Source organism: Falco punctatus (genome assembly GCF_963210335.1).
Source record: "Falco punctatus genome assembly, chromosome: 2".
Classification (NCBI taxonomy): Eukaryota; Metazoa; Chordata; class Aves; order Falconiformes; family Falconidae; genus Falco; species Falco punctatus.
In genome coordinates, this window is record NC_137581.1 from 121454016 (window position 1) to 121476079 (window position 22064).

The following is a 22064-nucleotide window of genomic DNA, read 5'->3' on the forward strand; positions in this document are numbered from 1 at the left end:
TTTGCTGTTTGTAGGTGTCTTCGTAGCACCACGTCTAATTTATAGCTGAGTAGACGTAGCACAGAAGTGTACCTGACACCGAATAAAGTAAGTGATCTCCAGACAGAGCACCCAGAAAGCTAAATAATTCCGGCCTTGCAAAGCTTATACAAGAGTTGAATAAAGAGCAAAAGCGTGCGCTGTCTGTGACTTGAGGGAAAGCAAACATTGATGTTCTGTTTTCAATACAACTTGTAACAAGCAAAATAAATAAAAAGTTAATTTCAATACAAAGACCCATCTTACGATAGCCCCAGTTTTGGAGCACTACTGGGGATATTGGCTCTTGCATGGATCTAGAAGATACAGGTTTAAATCTGTAAAGTTTAAAAAACCTTCTAGGCCTGATCCTGCCATCAGTAAAACAATGTAGTTACATGAAACGTAATTTTAAAAATTATGAAGTATGTTGCTTTGTTTGAAGTACTTTTTTTTTTTTTTTTTACAAGTAGCCTGCAAGAATTCTGCAAGAAACTTTCAGGAAGAGTATCCTTTTCAAGTTTCTATCCCCTCTGTGCATTCATCAGCAATTAATAATAAGCTGATTCCTAGCATATAAAAATGTACCCTCTTGGGAAAGCCTTTCATCCAGAAGAATGTAGAAAAACAGTTATGGAGAAAAAAAGTCAGAAGAGCTCATCTCACCCCACTCTGCATTAGGAGAGGAACTGTGACAAGTGCAGGTGTGTACCTGAAACAATCTGTAACTCACGGGGAACTGACAGCACTTCAAGTTGGTTAGAGTCCCTTGAACTCATCTAGCAATTTGGCATGGGGAATCTAGTAGTGTAATAAAGCCAGAAATGCTCAGCGTATTAATGGCAAGAATATTGTCTCCAGACTTCTCCATTTCCATATAATGATGATTTAAAACAGAGAAACCTAGGGAAGGCAGAAGCACTGGGACAAAGTGGTTTGCAGATCCCGAATATTTTTTTTCTCGGAGTATCAGTACTTGAAATGAATATATGCCTTGACACCGAGAGCCGGTGGGGTCATCTTTGGTACAAGCACGTATAAAAAAAGATGATCCCTGTCCCCACGCTGAGAGTAAGGATTTTTGCTTTTTCTTGTCTTGTCATCTGCCAGCTGGATGAGAGCAAAAATGACTTTATACTGCAAATGCCCACACAGAAGTCTGAAAATCAGCTCTGAGAATGTGGAATTACATTTCTTTTTACTACACTTCATCTTGTGAAGCAAGTTTAGCATTAGGCAGTAGGAGATAATTCATGCTGGAGACAAGGATGTGCACTACCTTGGCATTTTTTGGTAGAGGCTGGTCAGCAATAGATTAGTGGGACAAGCCTACAGCCGCCTAACTTCTCAGCAGTGCCAGGCAGCAGAGCTGGGCTGGTGCACTCACCTGGGGTCAAGTACCACGCCACGTCCTAGTTTATCAGCTGCTGCAGAAATCAGGACATGGAAATCTAAGGCAGAGGGCTGTGGGGAAATGGGATAATCCATTGGCTGAGGAAAGAAACAGCAGCTGCAAGAACTGGGAACTCTCCCTGCCTCCGTCAGGTTCCTTGGCCATTTCTAGATGCGTTTCTTGCATGTCTCTGGCTGATGGCTTCTTACTTTGGGGAAGACGTCTAGGTTATAGATTTATAGGATCACTGAGCACTCAGAACAGCAGACGGAGTCTGTTGGAGCAGTTAGTAAAATCATAAAGCATTCTGAACAATTATCAGATATCAGGGCCAATGGAATATTCAAAAAGGTGCAGTGAACCATAATGAAAAGTTCCCAGTTCCCTGGAAATAGTATCTCCTCACCTTTAATTTTTTTTTTTTCCAATTTGCTAAACATCCAAAGGCTGCAGGAAAGCCACCCCCAGAAACCTTGTGAGGAAGCTGGCAGCTGTGATCTGGTGCACCGGGTGGTGCGGTGGCCAATGGGGCTCCTGGTCACACAGCCTGCACGGAAAGCACAGAGACAGCTTCATTCCCAGGCGCTGCCCGGTGTTTGCACTAAACGAGGCGCTAGGCCTGTGGGAAAAATAGTATGCAGGCAAATGATTAAATCATGTCACATAATGCACGTTGCATGGGGGAAGGGAAGAGGGGGCTGAGCTATGCTTCCAGGGGCAGCGCTCGGTCTGGATTTGTCCAGCTTTTGAGAGTTTAACTCTTGTAAACCTAATGGTGTGCTTTCAACTTTTTTTAGGATGCAGTTTTGTCCTCCTCCTTGTTTTGTTACTTTTTATTCTCTCTGTCTCGGACTCACTCGCTGTGCTCAGCAGTACCTCGGGTGAGTCAGGACAGAGGGCTAGCCACTAGCCGCAGGGGGACGTCGGGGCGAACACCCCCATTGGCAGAGGTGCAAGGCAGAAAGAGCAGGATGAGAAAAGCGGCCAGCTGAGCAGTTGTATGAAAAGCACCAGCTGCAGCCCAGCCTAGGGAGAACAAGGGAAAACTGCTTTTCTGGGGAAGAGGGAAAGCGAGAGCAGTGAGCATGGAGGGATGGGGAGGTCGCGAAGCTGGTGTCACTGCATGGGCATTGCCCCCTGGGTCCCTCTCCCCTCAGCTCTCCCACAGCACGGTGGGTGATGCCCTCCTGCTTGCCCTACAGAGCAGAGGCACACTGTTGTGGTGCTGCTCTTTATCCCATGGTGCACCAGGGACAGAAAATCCCTGGCACAAAACAGTTCCCCCCATACACATATCTATCACACACATGAAAGAGAAAGAGCAGCAACAAGGGAGCAGCCCAGCCAAGCCCCACACAAGTCTCCATGTCAAGGTGCAATATTCCCCTGGAGACAAACACTTTTTGCTCAGCCACTGTCCTCCCAGCCAGCTCCTTGCACCACACATCCCCTCGCAGCAGGAGCTGGATCCTTCAGTCTCCGACCTGGCTGTCAACTTAGCAAACCTCTGCCCTCCCAAAGCACCTGAATTTGCATCACCCCCACCCTGGGTCCTGGGCACGAACCCAAAACACCTCTCACAAGCCAGCTCCCTCCATCACACTCCTCTGGGGGACCCGCTCCCTCCATCACACTCCGCCCATGAAACAGCCTGGCCTGAGCTCCTCACCCCCAGCCCCACTCAGCAGAGCATCAGCATTCGCCCTTTTGGCTGTCCCCCTGTGCACCAGCCCCAGAGCCCAAGGGGCTGCCAGGGCGGGCAGGGTGCTCCCACCCAGGCCCACCTCCACCAGGTTCCCCACAGCACCACTGTCACCATCAGCCAGCGAGTCAGTGTCTGTTGGTGCAGGCGCTGTGTGAACAGGGGCACGCTTGGACGTGGGTGTGCACTGGCGGGGCGATGTTGGATGTGATGGGGGCACAGGCAGCCCCCAAAGCAGCTTTGTGGGAAAAGACCATTGTAGGGAAGCTGGGGAGTGACGGGGAGGAGGTGGTTTCTGAGCAAGAAACTTGAGAGAAAGCAGAAAACCCCAGAGGCAGCTTGAAAAGTAGTAGTTTGTGGCCAGGCAGGGGGAGTGGTGGGACAGAAACCCGCAGGACGGCGCACTTCTCCCGGGAGATGCAGAGGTACAAACGTCTAATTGTCAGCACATGTCAATATATATATGTATTTTGTATATATATATATATATATGTATATATAAAATATTATTTGGTACTTTGGTGAACAGGCACAATAAAAATGAAATGGCCACGTAATTTAGTAAGCCAGTGAATGGTATAAAAGTGAAAGAGGAGGATTTCTCATCTTGGGTCTCCTGCTGAAGTTCCCAGCCAGAACACCCTCTTTCCAATGAAAAAGAAAAAGAAATAAAGAAAAAATCTACTATCAGCTTTGTTTTGACATTCCTGTGACTTTGATTGTTTTAAGAAATTCAGTTGGCTTACCCCCCTTTTGTTTCTGTATTTCTTTATTTGATGGAACATAGGAACTGGTGCTGCCGGTTTGTCCCTTTGTGCTTCATTTCACAGCCGTGAGTGATCCCCTGCAACGAACACATTGTATGGATCTGAAGAAGGAGGTTCAGTATGGCTTTGTCTCCCAGTTTCCTCTGAAATTCTGGGGCACGGCAGGGTTTGTGCGGCACGGAGGGCTGCCAGCCTGCCGTGACCCTGCATGCCTCAGCCGCCGTGGAAAGCCCGGCTTCCTCCTTCCATGATGGGACCACACAGGCTGTGTGTCCCCCCCGTGCCCCGAGTCCCCACCACGGGGCAGAAGCCCCCTAGCACGGGGGGCACCATTCAGCTCCCACAGCTGCCGCCCCGGTGTGCTGGTCAGAGCAAAGGCAAAGGAGTGCTGGCAAACAGGATTGCCACACAGGGATTCCTGTCATTTCCCAGGAATGTTGAGAGGGGTGGCCTTGGTCCAAAACATCTACCAAATCCATGATAGTAAGGAAATGAAGATACTGTTGTTATCCTCAGAATAACTCCAGCAGGACCCAGAGCAGGCATAGCTTTTTTTTTTTTTTTTTTCAGGAGAATGTGGCATCCAGCACTTTCTGTTTCTGCTCATTTGATACCAGAAAAAACGGTCCTGAGACAGGGTTTGGTGTCTGGATGCCCAGCCAGTGCAGCAGCTGTGCCTGCCTCTCCCGCCGCTCCCCCACCGGGTCCCACATGCCACCGACAGAAACGCACCCCGAGGCAGCAGTGGCAGGTCCCCTGTCCCCCGCCGGAGGTTCTGCCTGTGGCACCAGCTCCCCCCAGCATTCGCCACCAGCTCCCCCCAGCATCTGTCACCAGCTCCCCCCAGCATTCGCCACCAGCTCCCCCCAGCATTCACCACCAGCTCCCCCCAGCATCTGTCACCAGCTCCCCCCAGCACTCATCTTTGTGGGGTGACAGGAGCCAGGCTGACCCAACCCTTCAGCATCGATTAGCCAGGAATTAGGGAACGCCGCTCCTCTCTGCAGCGCCGGCTCTGACCTGCAGCCATTGGAACGTCCGGCTGCTTCCAGCTCCCTCAGAGCACTGGCGTTCCCCTTTCCCACTAATACTGTTAATTAAAGACTGACACACCCCAGCTGCAGCAGCTCCAGTGTTGCCCATCATCTTCACTTTTGGTCTTTCCATTAGTGCAAAACTTTGCTAAAAGCCCTTAAAGATGACACTGAGGATTCACCACCTCCCAGGTAGCATCTGGTAATGCCGGATTGCTGCAGCAGCTTCAACATGCAAATGTATCTCTTTCAGTCACCAGCATTCAAGGTTTAGTCAAGGTCTGGAGAATTTGGTATATAAACCCTTTCCACTACTCTCTAACAGAAAATGTAACAGAAAATAAGGCCCTGGGAGTTGTCACGATACGTCTTTGTGAAAACTTTGTGCAATGAAGTTCCATGCTGCTGCCAGTCCCCAAGTCATAGTGACAAATAACATATGGACCCAAATCTTCCTCCTTCAAGTGAAAGGGAAGTTTTATCAGTAGTAAATGACCTCAACCTCAACAATGGATCACTTCTGAATAGATAATAAAATTGTAATGAGTACCCTGGATGAGTGACAACCATTACGGTTGATGTCTGTTGACTGTAAAGTTGAGATGTGGATTATGCTACTGTGCAACTACATTTGTTCCATGCAAAAGGCATTAAAGGAATGGAAAATCTGTTGTATCCTCACCTCCAGCTGTGGGTGGGTGGAACCTGGCATAATGGAGAAGTTAATGAAATTTTTTGTTTGCAGACCAAGTTCTGGGCTAACCTGTGATTGCCACTCCTGCAGGGTTAAGAGCAGCCCAAAGTTACTCTGTTCTTCCTGAGGACCTTTTATTGCTGCTGGGACCATCAGCACAAAGGAATGCCCTGACCGTTCCTCTCTCCTGGGCATAACTTTGTGCCAGCTGTGGGAAGGCCAACCTAAAATCACTCTAGCTGCTTTCTGACAGCCAGAATTCTCTGTATAGGAGTCCTCAGGGAGTAGACCCACTAGATTTAAAATGCTGAAGAGAGACACTGAAGATGTATTTTGTGCTTATAGGAAGAGCAGAGTATCAGCTGAAGTCCACTGCACAGAGGTCCAGGAAGGGCAGCTTTCCAAAGGGCCAAGCCGGCGGCATCTGCCTCATACAGTGGGGAATGGCTGCAGCAAAGCCCAGGGGAACAGTGACCGTGAATCCCTCTGCTCAAACTTTGAGGCAGAAAGAGGGCTCTTTTTTGATAGTTCACTGTCAGGAACAGGACTAACTCACCAGGCTGAGGACTCTCTGTAAGGACTCCATCAGCTTTTGGATGAAAAATCATATATAACTGTCACAAGTTTTGGTGGGTCTTCTCTGTACAGCAGAACCCTGCCCATCAGTTTAGAAACTGCATGAACAGGAGCATTTTCACAAACATATAAGAAGGACAAGAATGCATCAAATATGGCAGAATATGAGTCTTTGATGCTCCTTGTATCACTTCTTCCTCCTATTCTGTCTGACCTCAGACACAGCTGAGAGTTACCTGTTTTCCAAAATACAGTAGAGAGGGATCCTCCTAACAGGAGGAATAGCATCTGTCAATCCCATCGAAAACAACAGAGTATATGAAAATCATTTCTGTGATGGGTGGATTTATTTTAGCATTTGTTCATACACAGTGCCCCAAAGCTCCAACACAACAGCCACAGGCAGGGCATCATCTAGGAAGTGTGCTGGATTTCAGTATTCACTCATTCATTGAATGACCAGATTTTGGCTGCAATATCTTTCTGGATGTATTTCAAGACCTGTTGTTTTTAATGGTTTCGGCAGATGGCTGTGTAAACTCAACATCCCATGATTATGATTCATCTCTGTGAACAATTTTGGTTATCAAGTTTGATTAGATCACTGTGTGATTTTATACTATTCATATGTACACTGAATGCATTCACAGCCAGGGCTGTGCTTACCCAAATACCTTTTTTTGTGCTAAAGAACAAAAAGCACATATGAACATTTTCATTTTTTCATATTTAATATTACGTTTCTTTTTTAATGGCTATTATGTTCTTGTTCAGTTACACATCATAGTTGTTTTGGTTTACTTGGGCATTTAATTATTTCCCTTTTTTTCCCAGAAAGGTTTGTTGCAAGCATGCACATAAACATAACTATTGCCTCGTTTTGCCTTTGAGGGGTCTGGCATTTTATATACTAATACATGACATGTTAACAAGTACCCAAAATTTAATGCACCTTCAAAACCATGTTGCAAATAAACAACACCTCAGAAGCACACGAGCATAAATATTTTGCTTTGGAAATGCCCACCTAAAAGATGAGGTAACCACACTTGACGGTCTCTTCTCAGCCCTCTCAGAAAACACTGGGGCATCACTGGATCATGCTCTCAAAACGCTTGTAGGTACCCGTGCCCTGAGGTCCCTCAGGAGCACCTTCTGGTCAGCCTGAAGCACTGGGAAGGATCGCAGACAACAGTGTTTTACCAGAGCGTGGGCTCCTACCTGTGAGATGCAGCAAGTTTAACATGTCCTTTATGGGCTTCTGAGTCACAGCAGCTTCCGACAGCTGGCCCGCAGTGGGAGTGCCAGCCTGCTGCTGGTGGTGGTGGTGGTGGTAGTGGTGGTGGTGGTTCCCCTCTCTTGTAAATCTGTCTCAAGTTTTCAACACTACCTGTTAATGTGCATTTAGGAAAAGATGGGATTTGGTCCCTTCCTCTTTGCTTCCCACTAACTGACCTCCTTCACGTCCAGTTTCGACTCTGATGCAATTTGTAGCCATCCCACTCTTGAAAAAAGCAGAAAAGGCAGAGTGCTCGCCTAGGAAGGAGGGTGTGCGCACAAAATGCCCACAGCCGGCCGCACCGCTCCGGGAACTGGGGTGGGAATCATGGCAGTGACTACTTGCTGTGTCAGTCACCACCGAACTGACGATCTGCTGTGGAAATGAAATCCCTCTGGAATCTTTCTGACTGCTTGTGTGCCAAATCTACTTTCTGTGGAAACAGGAATATCAGCCATGCCATTGCAATCAGATTCCTCTTCAGATGATTACCTTCCTTCCACAATCCCCAATAATAATTGCAAATTTCTGTGGAGAGTTACTTCATTCTGTCATGCAGGTTTCAGTCTCTCTAAGGAACTATTGCACCTGACTACGTGGGGCTAAATGGGAAAGGGCCATTGCTCCAATCGGGCATGACATGAAGCAAGAGAAAACCCTTTGGAGTGGACATTTGTTAGCGATTTAAGGAGGACAGTGTTGAGGACGTTATTTGAATGCTTCTGTTTCCAGAGCAGGGAGCTGGCAGGCAAGTCCAGCAATGCCACGGATGGCTGCCAGCCCTGCCACTGGAGTGTGGCAGCTCTCGGCTGCACGGGGGCTGCCTGCAGGGAGACCCCTTGGGCTGGTGGCTGCCCACAGGGAGACCCCCTGGGCTGGTGGGGTAAGGCTGGCTGGCACTTTGGTGGGGTTGGTAAACAGCAAGTGAGAGCCAGGCACACGGGGTTTTCTATTTTAGCTCTTTTCAGTGTTTTCATCCCATCAGGTGTGGTGTGCAACCAGCACGTTATCACAAATACAAGCTTTTTGCAAATTCTGCCAGGATACAGCTGGGCCGGCTGAGCTGGAAAACAGGAGGAGAAGGCTCATGCTCTGAGATCCAGGCAAACCTGGTGCAGCCACGGCACTCATGAGGGCAGGCTGCCACATGAAAGGATGTACGTGAGAGGTTTTATCTGAGGAACTCCGGCACAGCTGGCCATGTTCCTTTCCACCCAGGTCTATTGTAATGCAGTGTTCAAATTCAGGCTATAAAAGGAAAGCTGCCTGCATGGAAGTGTTAGCCGACAGAAGAACTTTGTGAAAATTCCATCTGGTTGGAGCAGGACAGGGACTATGCATAGGAACAACATTTTTCAGTCAGATTTATTAATTTAATGTATAAGGCAAGAAGCAATTTACAAGCACCAGCAAGGGTTCAGTTGCTTTCTTACATATCCCCTAAAGCCCTACTTAAAAAGAAAAACAATCCTTTAATGGAGATAAGTGTTATAAACTTTTAAGGATGCACTAAGCTTTGTAACAGGTTGAACATTCAAAATTAATGCTCTAAAATAAAACAATAAATTCTTCGTTAATTACAGAAAATCACAGGAAGAAAAATCCAGCAGACTTTGACTTTTGCTCATGACTTCATTGGTCTTTACTTGTCTCTAACTGCATTACACAAAGCAGGCTTTCTCTACGCTAGGCTTGGGGAGGTGGTTCCCAAAGAGGGCAGGGTTCTTCTCTGCAGGGAAGACTTACGTGTTGCAGAAGGGGGTGTTGTGGGGGGATGTATGTGTTTATGAGCCTCTGGAAGTGAATTTCCTCTGCAGAGAATTAAGTCTTACTTACAGTTGATGAGATTTACACCTGAGTTCAGGAGATGTTTAGCCAGAGGAAACAGAGTTTTCCAAAGTTCTGCTTACCATAGACAGAGCCAGTTCCCATTCCCTTGGTTTAGCCCTAGTTCTAGAAAAAGGAAAAGGGAGAAGCATTGTGATGCCTCACGCTGAATGTGTGGCAACCCCTTGAGGAGGTTATATGGAAGATGAGAGGCAGAACATCTCAGGCTTTACTGGAGAGCTTTTGGCAAAGCTCGAATTTTGATGAGGCAAAACTGGAGGTGTAGCAAAAGAAGCTGGTAGCTATGAGGCAGGCAGGGCAATAAAGTAGTAAATGGAGAGGGCGGGAGGCCACAAAAGAAGCAAGATGATGAGGTTAAAGTTGGGAGAAAGAACTAGTTGTGTGACTGGGGAAATGGGATGGAGGACATGGGAGAGGGCTGGGGGGTGTCAGGGAAACAAGGCTAATATTGTGCAGTGACATGGCAAGGAAAGTGAAATGAGACATCAGGGAGGTGTAGAAGAGAACATGTGGGCTCCTCTTCTATTACTTCTGCAAATTTGGAGTCAGGAGATTGTCAAAGCAAAAGGACACTGGTTTCCAAGACAAATCTAAGCGACTGTCAGGGACAGGAAGCATGTGGCCCTTTATGTGTACCTTTCCTTTCCCAAACCTGCCAACAAGCCTGTTTTCAATCAAAACAGAAACGTAAGGCTTTGCATAACTTTGCACGGCTCTGTAATACATACGTGCTCTCCTCTTAAATGAACGCATCCACTACTGTCCTGCCACAATGCTAAACTTGCCTGAAACCCTCTTACAGTGGTTAATTGCTAACTGGGATCTTGCAACAGATACACTCCTCCTATGACAAGGGTCATGTTCTTAATGGCAAAAGTAAAGACAGGAAGGTAATAACATGGTGTCAACGATGCAGTTGAATTTTAATTTTATTTTACAGATTAGGGTTTATTCTAGCTAACAGGCCTCTTCTAGCCAAAACAAAACAAGAATGATCCCTCTGCTTTTCAGGGGGAGTGTTAAAACTCATTATCTCAATGCATTCTAGCTGCCTGTGCATAAATATCCTTTCTCAATGCTTGTTTGTGATGGAAACTGTTCGTTGTGTTTTGCTGGTACAGATTCTGAACCTTCATCTTCTTCCTGCTCTCTCCTTGGCTCTGATTTCTCTCCCATTCTCTTACGAGACTTGTTTTTTCCCAAATGCAATCTTTCCCTTTCTCTTCTCTCCTTCACACCTTCAGGTTGCTAAAAAGCAGGAAAAAAAATTGCAGGAGATTAAAAATTATTCCCAGGTGAACAAAAAAAAATCATTAATTTATTTCACTAGCAATGAACAATTAAATATTACAGTCACCTACCTCAGCAAGATGAGATTTAATATGATGGGCTCATATTCAAGGCCCCAGCCAGTCACCCTAAAACTCAGCAAGAGTCAGCATGCATTTGATCCCACTCTGTGTATGGCAGGAGGGTCACCCGCCCAGAGGACTTGAGGGGGAGAACAGATGGAAGAGAAAAAGGGAGGGGGTCTGAGGTCTCAGCCCAGAGTCCATCTTTCTGGGCTTTCACATGATCCCTCTTTGTGCACCTGAAGGATGTTCAGTGCTAGCTGCAAAGAGCTCACTGAAAACAAGTGCTAAAGGTCATGAAATGTCCTTAAAGCCACATTTATAAGAGAAAAGTAGTATGTAGGGAAGGAGGAAATGGGATTACCTTTCCTCCACTTTTAACCTGTGTGTTCACGGTGGTTTGAATTGCATCCACAGAGCTCTGCAAAAAACCTGCTCCATTTGGAGATACAAGCTTAAGCCTACTCCCAAATTCCCTTTCAGATCTCTAACACCTATCACTCAGTTCTCTGAGATTCTCAAGTCCTTCACATCTCCCAGACTTCAGTGGTGACAACAGGAATGACAACAATTTGGTCTACTTGAAAGGTAGATTAAAATACAGCCCAGCACACCTCACACACATGGATTACAGAAGGGTACTAGGATCCATGTTTTTAACTGGAACTGAAGCCGTATTTAGTGCATTATGCTCACTATACCTATCCTGCAATTATCACATGCTCACAGACTTTCTAGCCATAGGCATTTTGGAGAAATGATAAATGATACACCAGACAACCACTGGTGAGGGTTGGCACATAAGGCAGTGTGAATTTCCAAATTCTGAGTAGTTCCTAAAGGGGAAAAAGAAGATTAGAGAATGCACTTAAAACCTTAACAAAGGCATAACGGACTTGTCATCACTGTAATTCTGCATATTCTTAGAGGACTGCTCATGCAAGGACTATAATTGTGGGACTGATCATGTAATGGCGCTGCTTATTTAAAAGAGATTTTTTTTCCTTTCTTGTTGCTGCACAGAAGTTCTGCAAAGACAGTTGAAAATTACTTCTCCATACAAACTGTCAGTGTCAACAAACTAAAGAACAAAAGATACTTCTTTCTGTTGTTATTTGGTACCAATGTCAAGCATTATTCAAGCTTTTTCAATAAGGTGACTGAATTTGATAGTGTTCTGATACTTAAAGGCGAGTTAGGGTTTATTACACTTCCTTCTGTTGTATGTTACACCAGCTATTATGTATCATAATAACAAAAATGTGCTAAAGTGTGTCGCAGACAAAAGTCTGTTACTGGCTACTTCATCAACACAAACCATACAGAAAATGCTCATGCCTCAGGAAAGAATGCTGGGGAGAAGAGAAGGATGAAATGGGGGAGAATCCCCTGCTGGCTGCAAGCCCTTACAGTGAAAGTATGTTCAGCCACTTACAGCAATGGCTGCTGCCACAGCTGCGTGGTGACACTGAAGAAAGCAGATGGATGGAGTCCCAAGGCTAAAAGAGAAGCCTCTCAAACACCACTGTGTCTGGCAGTCTTACAGGTAACACCATATATGATTAAATATAGATAACCATACGTGGTTAAACCAGGTCAGCAGCAGTGAGAAAGAAAGCTGGGTCTTATGGAAAAAGCAAAGCAAACCTGGGTTTATATTGTTATTTTTTGTTGGCACAGCTGTAGAAACCTCTGAAAACATTGTCACAGCCAGCACAGTGCCTCATTTTGAAGATACACACCTTTTACTAAGTCTAGATGGTAACACTACATCAAGAATTCCCATGCTAATGCTACCGTGTTAACCGTGTTACTATAAAGACCACATAATGTGAGACACTCTAATTCAAGCTTATTCCTTCTCCTCCCCCAGCAAAGCCACAGCAATTACACCAGGGATAAAGCTGGCCTGCTCATCAGTTGGTTGGGTTTTCTTCTTCTCACATGATCTTAAGTTTGTCATTACCTACCAAAGAAACTGAGCGTTTGCTTTTGAGATGCAATTGCTTTTCAAAGGACTCTGCAAATTCCTGGATGGAGTTTGATCTTGACTCTGGGCACGAGCTGTCTGCCGAAGGTGTTCTGCTTGCCTTCCTGTGGCAGTGGCATTTGACATCCTGGTCTTCTTGAAACTCCTTGGAGCCCCTGAGATGGCTTGAAGAGCAGCCTTTGGTAGAAGCATGAAGTCGTGTTGTATGGAGGGAGGAAAGCCTCGCCTGAAAAACAAGAGGTCTTTTTTGAGTACTGAATATTAAAGCAGAGCACACAGGGGAGATTTTTTCTGCCACAGAGCGCTCTCTGAACAATGGTGCAGAATGAAGGACCTTGCCCAGACTCCTGTATCCTCCCTTTCACGTGCAGGAGAATCACACTGCCAAGAGCATGCTTTCCAGAGGCAGCAGAATTTGCTTTTATTCCTGTTTTTGAGCATCTAAATTTTGGCACCCAAATAGTAGTTCAAAGTGTGCTGGGTCCTCTTAGAGCCTCCTGGCACTAAAAGGAACCAGAACCCTTCATAATCTCAAAAAATCATGCCTCGCATCAGGCGGCAGGTTCTAGACAGGACTCTCAAAACGCAACGACACAGCCTTCTGTGGCCAGATAAGCCAGATACAGGGATTGACCCACAGGTGCTCCAGGTCTTATCAGATGTTTGAGATCATTTCAGTGTTTCAGCAACAATTTCTAGCCCACCAGTGTCAAATTTTCAGCATGGCCTACATGCAGGCAAGATGCCTTATTGTTCAGGTTTGAATTTTCTGATGGTTTCATTTGTCCTGAACCAATGAGGGAAGCACTTCCAGGGCACTAAGGGACACATTCCTATCAGAGAAATGGTAGGTAACAGGCTTCCTACAATTCCATTTGTAGGGCTGAGGCGAGGAGGGAGTAGGTAAGTGTTTAGTTCCTGTGTGGTTCAATTTTCCCAGACCTGACATGCAGATAAAAGCTATTGATCTGCATCAGCTGTGTTTAATTGAATGCCTGTAAAGGAGATTAAACTGATAAAGGACGGCTGCGTCCTGTGGAGTCATGTGCTGGTGGATTTAGAAATAGGCAGACCTGCAGAGGAGATGGGTGAGAAGGCACTATGTAAAGCCAGGCATGCCCAAGCCCTACCAGCTGTTGATGCTTTTCCAGGGTGAGTAGCTGAACAGTGGTGAGATGCTGGCAGTGTGAGAGGGAGATGGGAGGTGCTGAGAATGAGACTTCCGCAGGTATCCAGTTAGGGCACTGCAGGCACCCAGCTGCTACACACCTGTTTGGACCTGTATATGTTTTGTGTAAGCCTGGTGCTAAGCCTTCAGCTACTGAGTAACTCTGAGGAGCTCTGCTGGCTTCAGGGGAGCTGTGATTGTTTGTAACAACTGAAGGTCTATCCCACAGATCCTGAAATGCTTTCTAAGAAAATTCAGGAGACAACCTTACACTGAGAGTAGGGTTTATTGGGGGGTGGGGGGTGCAGTGGTGGTGTGGTTTTTGGTTTTTGTTTTTTTTTAACAAATAGCAGTGGAAAGCTAAACCGACTTGGTGTAGTGGCCATGTGAATCTACAAATCTCGGACTGGAAGAGACTTGAAATACCTCCTTTATATGTTTCCATTTACTCTTGCTCCGATGCTATTCTAAATGTATCAGCACAACAGGGACCTGTGCAGCCTTTCTCTGAATAGTGAGGCTGTGCATCCATGTGGTTATGGCTACGTCACATTAGGCAGGCTTGATGAGAGGTGCTAAAAATAACAAATCTTACACCTGACAGAAGCACCTAATACTAAAGAATTTTCAGATCATAGTGCAGTTTGGTTTCTTTTCCAGATATAAGCTTATTTTAGTAACTAGTATTATGGACTGCCTCTGAGAGTAGTGATAATGATTTCTGCCATACTATTTTTACTTTGGTTTCAAACCAATCAATACAGCTGCAATTTCTGTAAGGTCATATTGTATTGTTATTTTGAAAAGCATCAAAGCAATCACATTGTGCTTGAGGGACAGGAGTAAGCATGCTATGCCAAGCTCAACAAGCTAAATGCCTTCTGTGTCATTTTAATGGCATCAACATACGTTGTTTCCTAGAAATAAAAATTGCCTCACACTGAAAATCACTGGTATTCATTCTTAGAGGGTTTGGGCAAAAAAACAGGAGGACAGCTGAAATGAGGGATGGTATTCTAACAATCCTGTTTTGCAATATTTGTAAATGTTTTCTTTTACTGAAACATTGCTTTTTAATTTCCTTTCACAGATAGATTTATAGTTAAGCCCTCAACAAAAAGACTGCAGTTCACATACTGACATGGCAGCAATGGTTCAGAAAAGGGACAGGCCTTCCCCTGAAGTGTATGTCTGCCTCAGTGGACTAAGGGTAAAGCTACACATACCTATGCAACCACATTACTGTGGTCATGCCTCTTTTCACAGTGCCTCGGTGCAATACCGTAGCTAGGACAGCATGCTTGTGTGTGTCAGCATGTTGCTGTCTTAAGGACACAACCCTGCAGAGGACAAGAGCCTCAGCACAACTGCTCAAGCTTGAACATAGCATGGCTTATAACTAGGAGAGTAAATTGGTGGTCTTTTATTTAAGATTGACTCTGTGGAGAACTGAGTCATAAAACAAAGCTCAGCGATGAAGCAGATCTAGCACTGACTTTAGATAAAATCCATGTAGCTTTCTTTCTATATCTTAGATTTAATACATGCATTTAGTATACACATTTGGTGCCAAACTGATTCCTTGGTAACATTGTAAATAAGAATGGCTGAAGGCTGCTTTAATCTATGCTTTCCCTCCTGAAGTCTCAGCAGCTGCTGGCAACAGAGATTATCTCTATACCCGCACCCTGGTGTCTGCCTGCCACTGCTGTCATCCCTTGCCAAAGGTCTCTGAGCACAGCTCCAGTATCTGTGCCCGTCCTTGCCCCAGCAGCTGCCTTGTGCCTACTTCTGGTGCCTCTTTAGCAAAGTGTCCTTGGTCTCCAGCTCCTAGGATCTGACCTTGGGTAGTTTTCAAACTGGAAAAATGGGGAGGAGGCGAAAAAAGGGAAAAAGCATGGGAGGAAGAATGATAAATGCTCCCCCATATCAAAATGAGGAATTCTTACCAGAACTGGAAAAGCCAGAAGCACCAAGCATGTACTCAGGGGTTGATTCTCACTCACTTGAGTACTACTCCCTTTTTTCTGCTTGAGCATTTGTGTAAAGGATGGTCATGCTCAGTGTATCTATTTACAAAACAGCTAATCTTTTGCTAATTGCCCATCTAGACCACACAAAAAGTACACAAACAAAGATACTTCATGAAATTGATTTGTATGTAATTTGCCTATTCTCCTTCTCACTTTCTGTTGGAGACAAATAATTGCTTCCATCTTTTGGGCTTGCACAGCTGTCACTAAGAAAACTAATCTTCAGTGCATCAGCCCCAGTGTTAGTTGTTTGCTGAAGTTTATACCATGACCCCACTGCTTTAGGGATGTTTTGGAACATTTGACATTCAGATGCTGTCCCACAGCTTCCTTTCCTTCCGAGAAACTTAAAGCCAAGTATATATTCCTTGAAAATGTTTTGGCCTAGGCTCCAACTGATCTGTAGTAACAACATTGTTGTAGATGTTCAGTCTGACTTTAGTTTAAATTAATGTTAGCAACTTCAACATCAGTCAGTTGTTCTGCTCCCACTCTCAGCTGTTTCTTATCATATTTCCTCCTGTGAGAAGCAATGTCTACTTGATACATTTCTAGAGTTGTAAAGCTCTTACCAGTTCTCCTTTGCCCCCTACCTTTTCCCCACAACAAAATGTCTGGGAGGTAAGAAACTATCCTGAACCAAAATGATGAAGAATAACTAGAATGTGTCAAGGGAAACTGTAGCTGGAGGCTGCAAAAAAATGTATCTAAAGTTTGCCAGGGGAACAAGCTAAATAAAGGAGGTGGAAACAGATGACATAGTTCTCTCTGAGCAGTTTTCACATTCAGTGTTGGCCCACAGCAACATATACAGCTCTGATGCTTTTCAAGGGAGTGGAGTTGCCCAGTGACCCCATGAAGGATGAATAAAATTTTGTGTTCCCCTCTGTAAAATGGGAATGACAATAGCAAAAGCATTTTTGTGAAACTCATTTTGTTAATCTCTGTGAAGCATGCTAAGATATTGGGAAAAAAATAATGAAAATTGCTCTAAGTCTGGGAGTTATTCTACAAAGCTTTATCCATATTTTGTGGGGCTCTACCGTGAGAGGATGCCACAGGAGCTCACCATTGTGTTTGAGGTGAGAGCAGTGGCTTGAATGTCTTTTTACAGCACTGGAAAAACTACAAAGACCAGCATACTGATTTGGAGCTGAAAGCAATTTCCAGTGTGATGCAGAACCACCTTTTGTGTCATACTGCTAGTATTTTGCTATGTAATACCAAAATGCCCCTGGTGCAGATGCAGCTCACGTGGGGAGGATTGTACTACTGCTAATGCACCGCATACCAGCCCTGGGTACAGACAAAGTGTGCTGGCAGTGCTGGTTTGGCAGCACCATTGCATCTACACAAGGAACTTTTGCCAACCACTGTGTCAGTTAGGACATGCTGACTTGATTTTCACCTGGACAGCGAAGTTACCTCCATGTACGATGCTAAGACAGAGGAAAGGGTACACCGCAATCTGCTGTGGAGGCACTAACTTGCAGAAAAGACGCAGTCTAATCTCAGTTATTATTCCTTCTGATTAATAGCACTGTTCTGATAAAATGAAGACTATTTAACTAACCTTATAAGTGTTTTGAATCTTACAGTAGTTATAATTCATAATAATGAATCTTACAGTCGTTATAATGCGTAATAACTGGGTAAAGAACACACATCCAGGTGCAATACCATGTTGTTGCTGTCAACAAGGAGATGCTCTTTCTGAAGGTATTTCTAGGGAATTATTAGTGACCATTTGTTTAACTTCTAGACTTGGTTTAAGACAACATGTTTCAGTGCTCTTTACTACCAACTAATTAGAGATTTCCAGATAGAAAGGTTTCATCTCAAAATTTATCCCCAAATCACAAAATCCCCACAAAAATCTTCCCTTTTCTCATTCTTCCAGTCAATTTCTGGCACTGAGAAATAAAGAAATTAAAATTTATATCTCTTGTATAATACTACTGGAGCAATATAAATGGGTGTGGAGCATTAATGTAAAGGCCAGACATAATTAAGTGTACAGGGTAACTTTAACGTGTTGAACAGTAGTGTCAGAAGCCACATTCTTCCCTTTCTGTCAGCTAATTTAATCCACATTCTAGGTATGGATTCAGGGATGCAACTCCAGCAAAGTATTTGAATAGCTCTTAGCTAAGTATTTAAATACCTTTTGAACAAATCTAATATAAGAACATACTTCAAATGAAAGGTATGTGTATGCACACAGATACACACAAAGATGTGTTCAGTAGCTTGCTGGATGGAAAGTGATTTAACGTACATCCTTACACTTCAGTCTGTACTGGGACCTAAAGAACAGTAGCTCCAGTGGAGGAGAATTTGCAAGATGAAAATATAGCACGGCAGAAAAAAAAAAGTTTGAAAAAGATTAACTATTTCTCCCCAGTATAATAGTATTTGCTTTGTTGCATCCATAATGATGTAAGGGTACAAGTGAAAAATTATCTGTAAGGAAACAGGATCTTTGGTAAGCCAACTTATGCAGTTGGCAAAAACGAGACAGATTTGGACCACCTAAACATTTTTCTAAAGCTGAAATAAAAGCAACAGTCTTCAAGTGAACAGCTGTTTTCAGTTTAACTTCCTTTTGATAATCGGTCACACAGTTGTGAGTTTTCTTAAAAACCTGCTTCTGTGTGTGAACCCTGCCCCTTTCCCAGCTATTTTTTTTAAGAATGAAGAATGCACTTCTACCTTAAAATCTTACTTTACGGTATAATAAGCTTTGTTCTATGTTGCATCCTTATTTTGAGTCAGGTGTTTTAAAAAAGGAGGGTCTGCATCCTCTAGCTTAAATTAGAAGTTACAGCTGCAAACAGCTGGATACCTGAGAGTAAAGCATACAACCTCCTGGAGACAGCCTAATTGCAGAATTAGGTCCAAACCCTGTGAATACATACCGGGGGGTATATTGTTTGACAGATGAGGACAGACTCATTAAGGACAATGTTTATGTATGCCAGCTGCCAAAATGTTTTGATCTCTGTCAGGTCATGCTGAGCAGACAGAACACCACTGTAATACACAGTTATGCAGTTATTACACCCTTCTCCTTAAATTTCTGGTCCTACAGTGGCTCACCTTGGAGTTTGATGGGTTTCTTGTATTCCAAAAGCACCGGAGGCCTGGCCCTGGCAGGTTGCTAAGTTCAAAAAGCAACTCGCTGCTGCCAGTAGGAACTGAGCTTACTTGGCAAGGTGCACCATACTCATCCTCGTACATCTCTAGGGCCATGCCACTGGGGAGGGCACTTGTGTTTATGCATAAACCGCACACATAGAGAGAAAACTGCGCACAGGTCTTACCGGAAGGGAAGCTCTCCTTTCGCTAAAGGGTCTTGCCTGACGTTTCTTGTGGCCTCTACCCTCTTTTTCATTCTCATCGATCAAGCTGTGGCCCCAGAAGCTGCTCATCCATTTTGCAAAGGAAATATCATCATCCTCTTCATATTCCATGTACAGACGTTCCAAACTTGGGGGGGGTCTCCCAACCAGATGAGGAAAAGCAAGGTCAAATGCCGCCACCACCACCACGCCAATAGCCTCACGCGGTTCTGCCAATGAGAGGAAGCAGAGACGCAGTTTCAACCACTTTTTCTGCACTCCATCCCCCAAAACACGTCCCACTGCAGCCCTGAGCACTGTCTAAACATAAAGTCAATTCTTCCTCATCTCTTTTCAGCAAGGTTTCTTTTAACTTTTCCGTTACAGTGATGTCCAATATGACACTGCTGCAGGGGGCTGGTGGGAAGGGAAATGTGTTGGCTGCTCCCCATGTGTTGCTGTTGAGTGCACCAGCTGTCAATACCAATGGAGAATTGCCCACATTTACATGCCCGGGAGGTGCGTGCTCGAACCTAAACTAGGCTTGTGATTTAGAGAAGCGGAATTGACTTATTGATGGTGGTCAGACTCTGGAACAGCCACTTGCAGAAGCTTAACTGGCTCTGTGGGAGGTAGGACAAATGGCCCACTCTTCCCATGCTGCCCTTCCTCCTGACTTCTGTCGTCTCTGCTCTTCCTTCGGTATTCAGGAAACATGGTCTGTCTGGGTAGAGGAAATCCCCCTCATTTTCAGGTTATGACAGCCAGCATGAACTTGCATCAGCTGCTTCTCACCAGTCATTTCATCTGCCACAGCAGGTTTATGGGAGGGCCTGCATCACTTGAAGGCAAGCAGAGCAAAAATGCGTTTGACGACTCCTCACCAGCCCTGGGCGTAAGCCATATAAGCTCTGTCTATAGCACAAAACAGAACAGGGCTGGGCACTGCTTTCTGGCCAGTGGCTAGATGGGTCACATCTACCTTATATGGTGCTTGTGCTGTGGGTCTCCTCAAGGCTGTACATACTGTGCTGTGGTTGTAATACCTTAGTATTGTTGTAAATTTTGTCTTTTTTTATTTCAAAATATCTGATATAACACGAAAACTCTGTTGTGACACATGAAACTGTTGTTTGTATGGTATGAAACTGGAAGATGTGTCACACGCTTTGGGATGTGGCAAAAGGATGAGGAGGAAGGAGGGCTTTGAGGATGTAGAGCCTGTTGGGTTAGTGTTGGAAGACTTCACAGGAGGAAGAAACTGAAATCTTATCTTAACAATAATATAAATATTTATAATGATCATATTTTATTTATATATCTTATTGGAAGCAGCCCTTAATGTGTGCTAGGTAGCTAGGTGTTCTGGTGCCTAGGCATTGCTGCGGAGATGCTAGCTGGCCTTGGCCAGAAGTACGCTAAAAAGCCGGCCAGCAGTTTAGCATTATGGAGAATCAGTGCTCCAGCATTAAACCTTGCTCCTTGTCCCTAGCCTATTTAGCAACAGAGATGTACTAACAAAACTCCAGTTTCATTCACAGGTGTGAGGTTTAAGTACAACACTCTGACGTAGGACTTTTCATTCTGAATAATAGGGGTGAAGGGGCCAACTGGTCATGGACGCCTGTGTGCCTGTTTCACCTCGTCCAGGGCAGACAAGACATGGTTAGCACAAGGACCTGGAGTACCTGGGTGTGCTGATGGCATGGCCTAGCTGTTGCCTGTCAGAGCTTGGAGACACAGCCAGACTGCAGCAGGCTGCTTTCTTGGCAGAGGCACGGACGGACATGAGTGAGAGGAATACCTGCAAAACTGTACAGTAAAAAGACACCTGGAGCAACAAAAAGGATGTGTAGGCTGATTCTCCAGGTGGACAAGAACACTCCTGGCCATATTCTGACAGCCTAAATTTGACTTATGTCCTTGAGGCTACCTATCCGTATAGGCAAGGCACATCTGAAGGCCTACGCTAGCTCCTAGGAAGCAGCACATGGGTGGAATTTGGGCTGTCCCAGTAGGAAGCTACTGGCCTGTTGATATGTATTTTCTATTGTGTGGTTCATAGAATCATGGCATCAGAGAATGGTTTGGGTTGGAAGAGACCTTAATGATCATCTAGTCCCAAGCCACCTGCCAGGGGCAGGGCCCCCTTCCCCCAGCCCCGGCTGCTCCCAGCCCCGTCCAGCCTGGCCTTGAGCCCTGCTAGGGATGGGGCACCCACAGCTGCTCTGGGCAGCCTGGGCCAGCGCCTCATCACCCTCACAGTGGAGAATTTCTTCCTCATATCTAATCTAAAGCTACCCTCTTTCCATCTAAAGCTGCTCCCCTTGGTCCTGTCGCTGCATCTCTTAAAGACTGTCCCCATTTTTCTTATAAGCGCCCCTTGAGCACCGAAAGGAGATTTTCTTGTTTCTCGCCTTGTGCGCCGGCCCGAGGGCCGCGGCCCGCCCCGGGCGCTGGCAATAGCGCTGTTAGCCCCGTGTGAAGCCGCTCGCTGCGGGCACCGGGGGCGGCGGCTCCCGGGGCGTTCGCGCTGCGCCCCGGCTGCCGCTCCCGCCCGCAGCGCCACACAGCCCCTGCGCTGCCCCGCGGCCACCGCCGAGCCCGGGCAGCGCCCGCCTCGCCACACACAGCTCATCAGGTGTAGGTACAACGTATGCGGTACTGGCACTGTAGGCATTACTTTACTTTTATGACGGATTTAATTAATAAGGAAAAGACAAAAAAGAAGGGCGTTTCTAACCAGGACAGTCCTGCTCTGAACGCTGCGGCCCCCAGCGGCCCCGCAGCGCCACGGCGCCACTGCAGCCCCCAGCGGCCCTGCAGCCGCGCCGGGCGGGCCAAGCCGCCCCGCCAGCCGGAGGTACGC

The 22064-nt window shown here is 45.6% G+C and overlaps 1 protein-coding gene across 1 annotated transcript; it reads right to left on the reverse strand.

The window, feature by feature from the left end:
• Window positions 1-2496: 2496 nt before the first annotated feature.
• LNP1 (leukemia NUP98 fusion partner 1) lies at window positions 2497-21766 on the reverse strand. Its single transcript, XM_080375969.1, has 3 exons — window positions 19178-21766; window positions 12634-12879; window positions 2497-10559 (listed from the first exon to the last, which is right to left on the reverse strand). The coding sequence occupies exons 1-3, from the start codon at window positions 19325-19327 to the stop codon at window positions 10356-10358; spliced, it is 600 nt and encodes a 199-aa protein (XP_080232095.1). The 5' UTR covers window positions 19328-21766; the 3' UTR covers window positions 2497-10355.
• Between the last annotated feature and the right edge of the window lie 298 nt (window positions 21767-22064).

Excerpts from the sequence above, each read along its gene's own strand:
- LNP1 (XM_080375969.1), bottom strand. The coding sequence starts at position 19,327 with ATGGAATATGAAGAGGATGATGATATTTCCTTTGCAAAATGGATGAGC. Across the intron at positions 12,880-19,177 it reads AAAGGAGAGCTTCCCTTCCG|GCGAGGCTTTCCTCCCTCCA; the intron begins GTAAGACCTGTG and ends CTTGTTTTTCAG. Across the intron at positions 10,560-12,633 it reads GCAAACGCTCAGTTTCTTTG|CAACCTGAAGGTGTGAAGGA; the intron begins GTAGGTAATGAC and ends CCTGCTTTTTAG.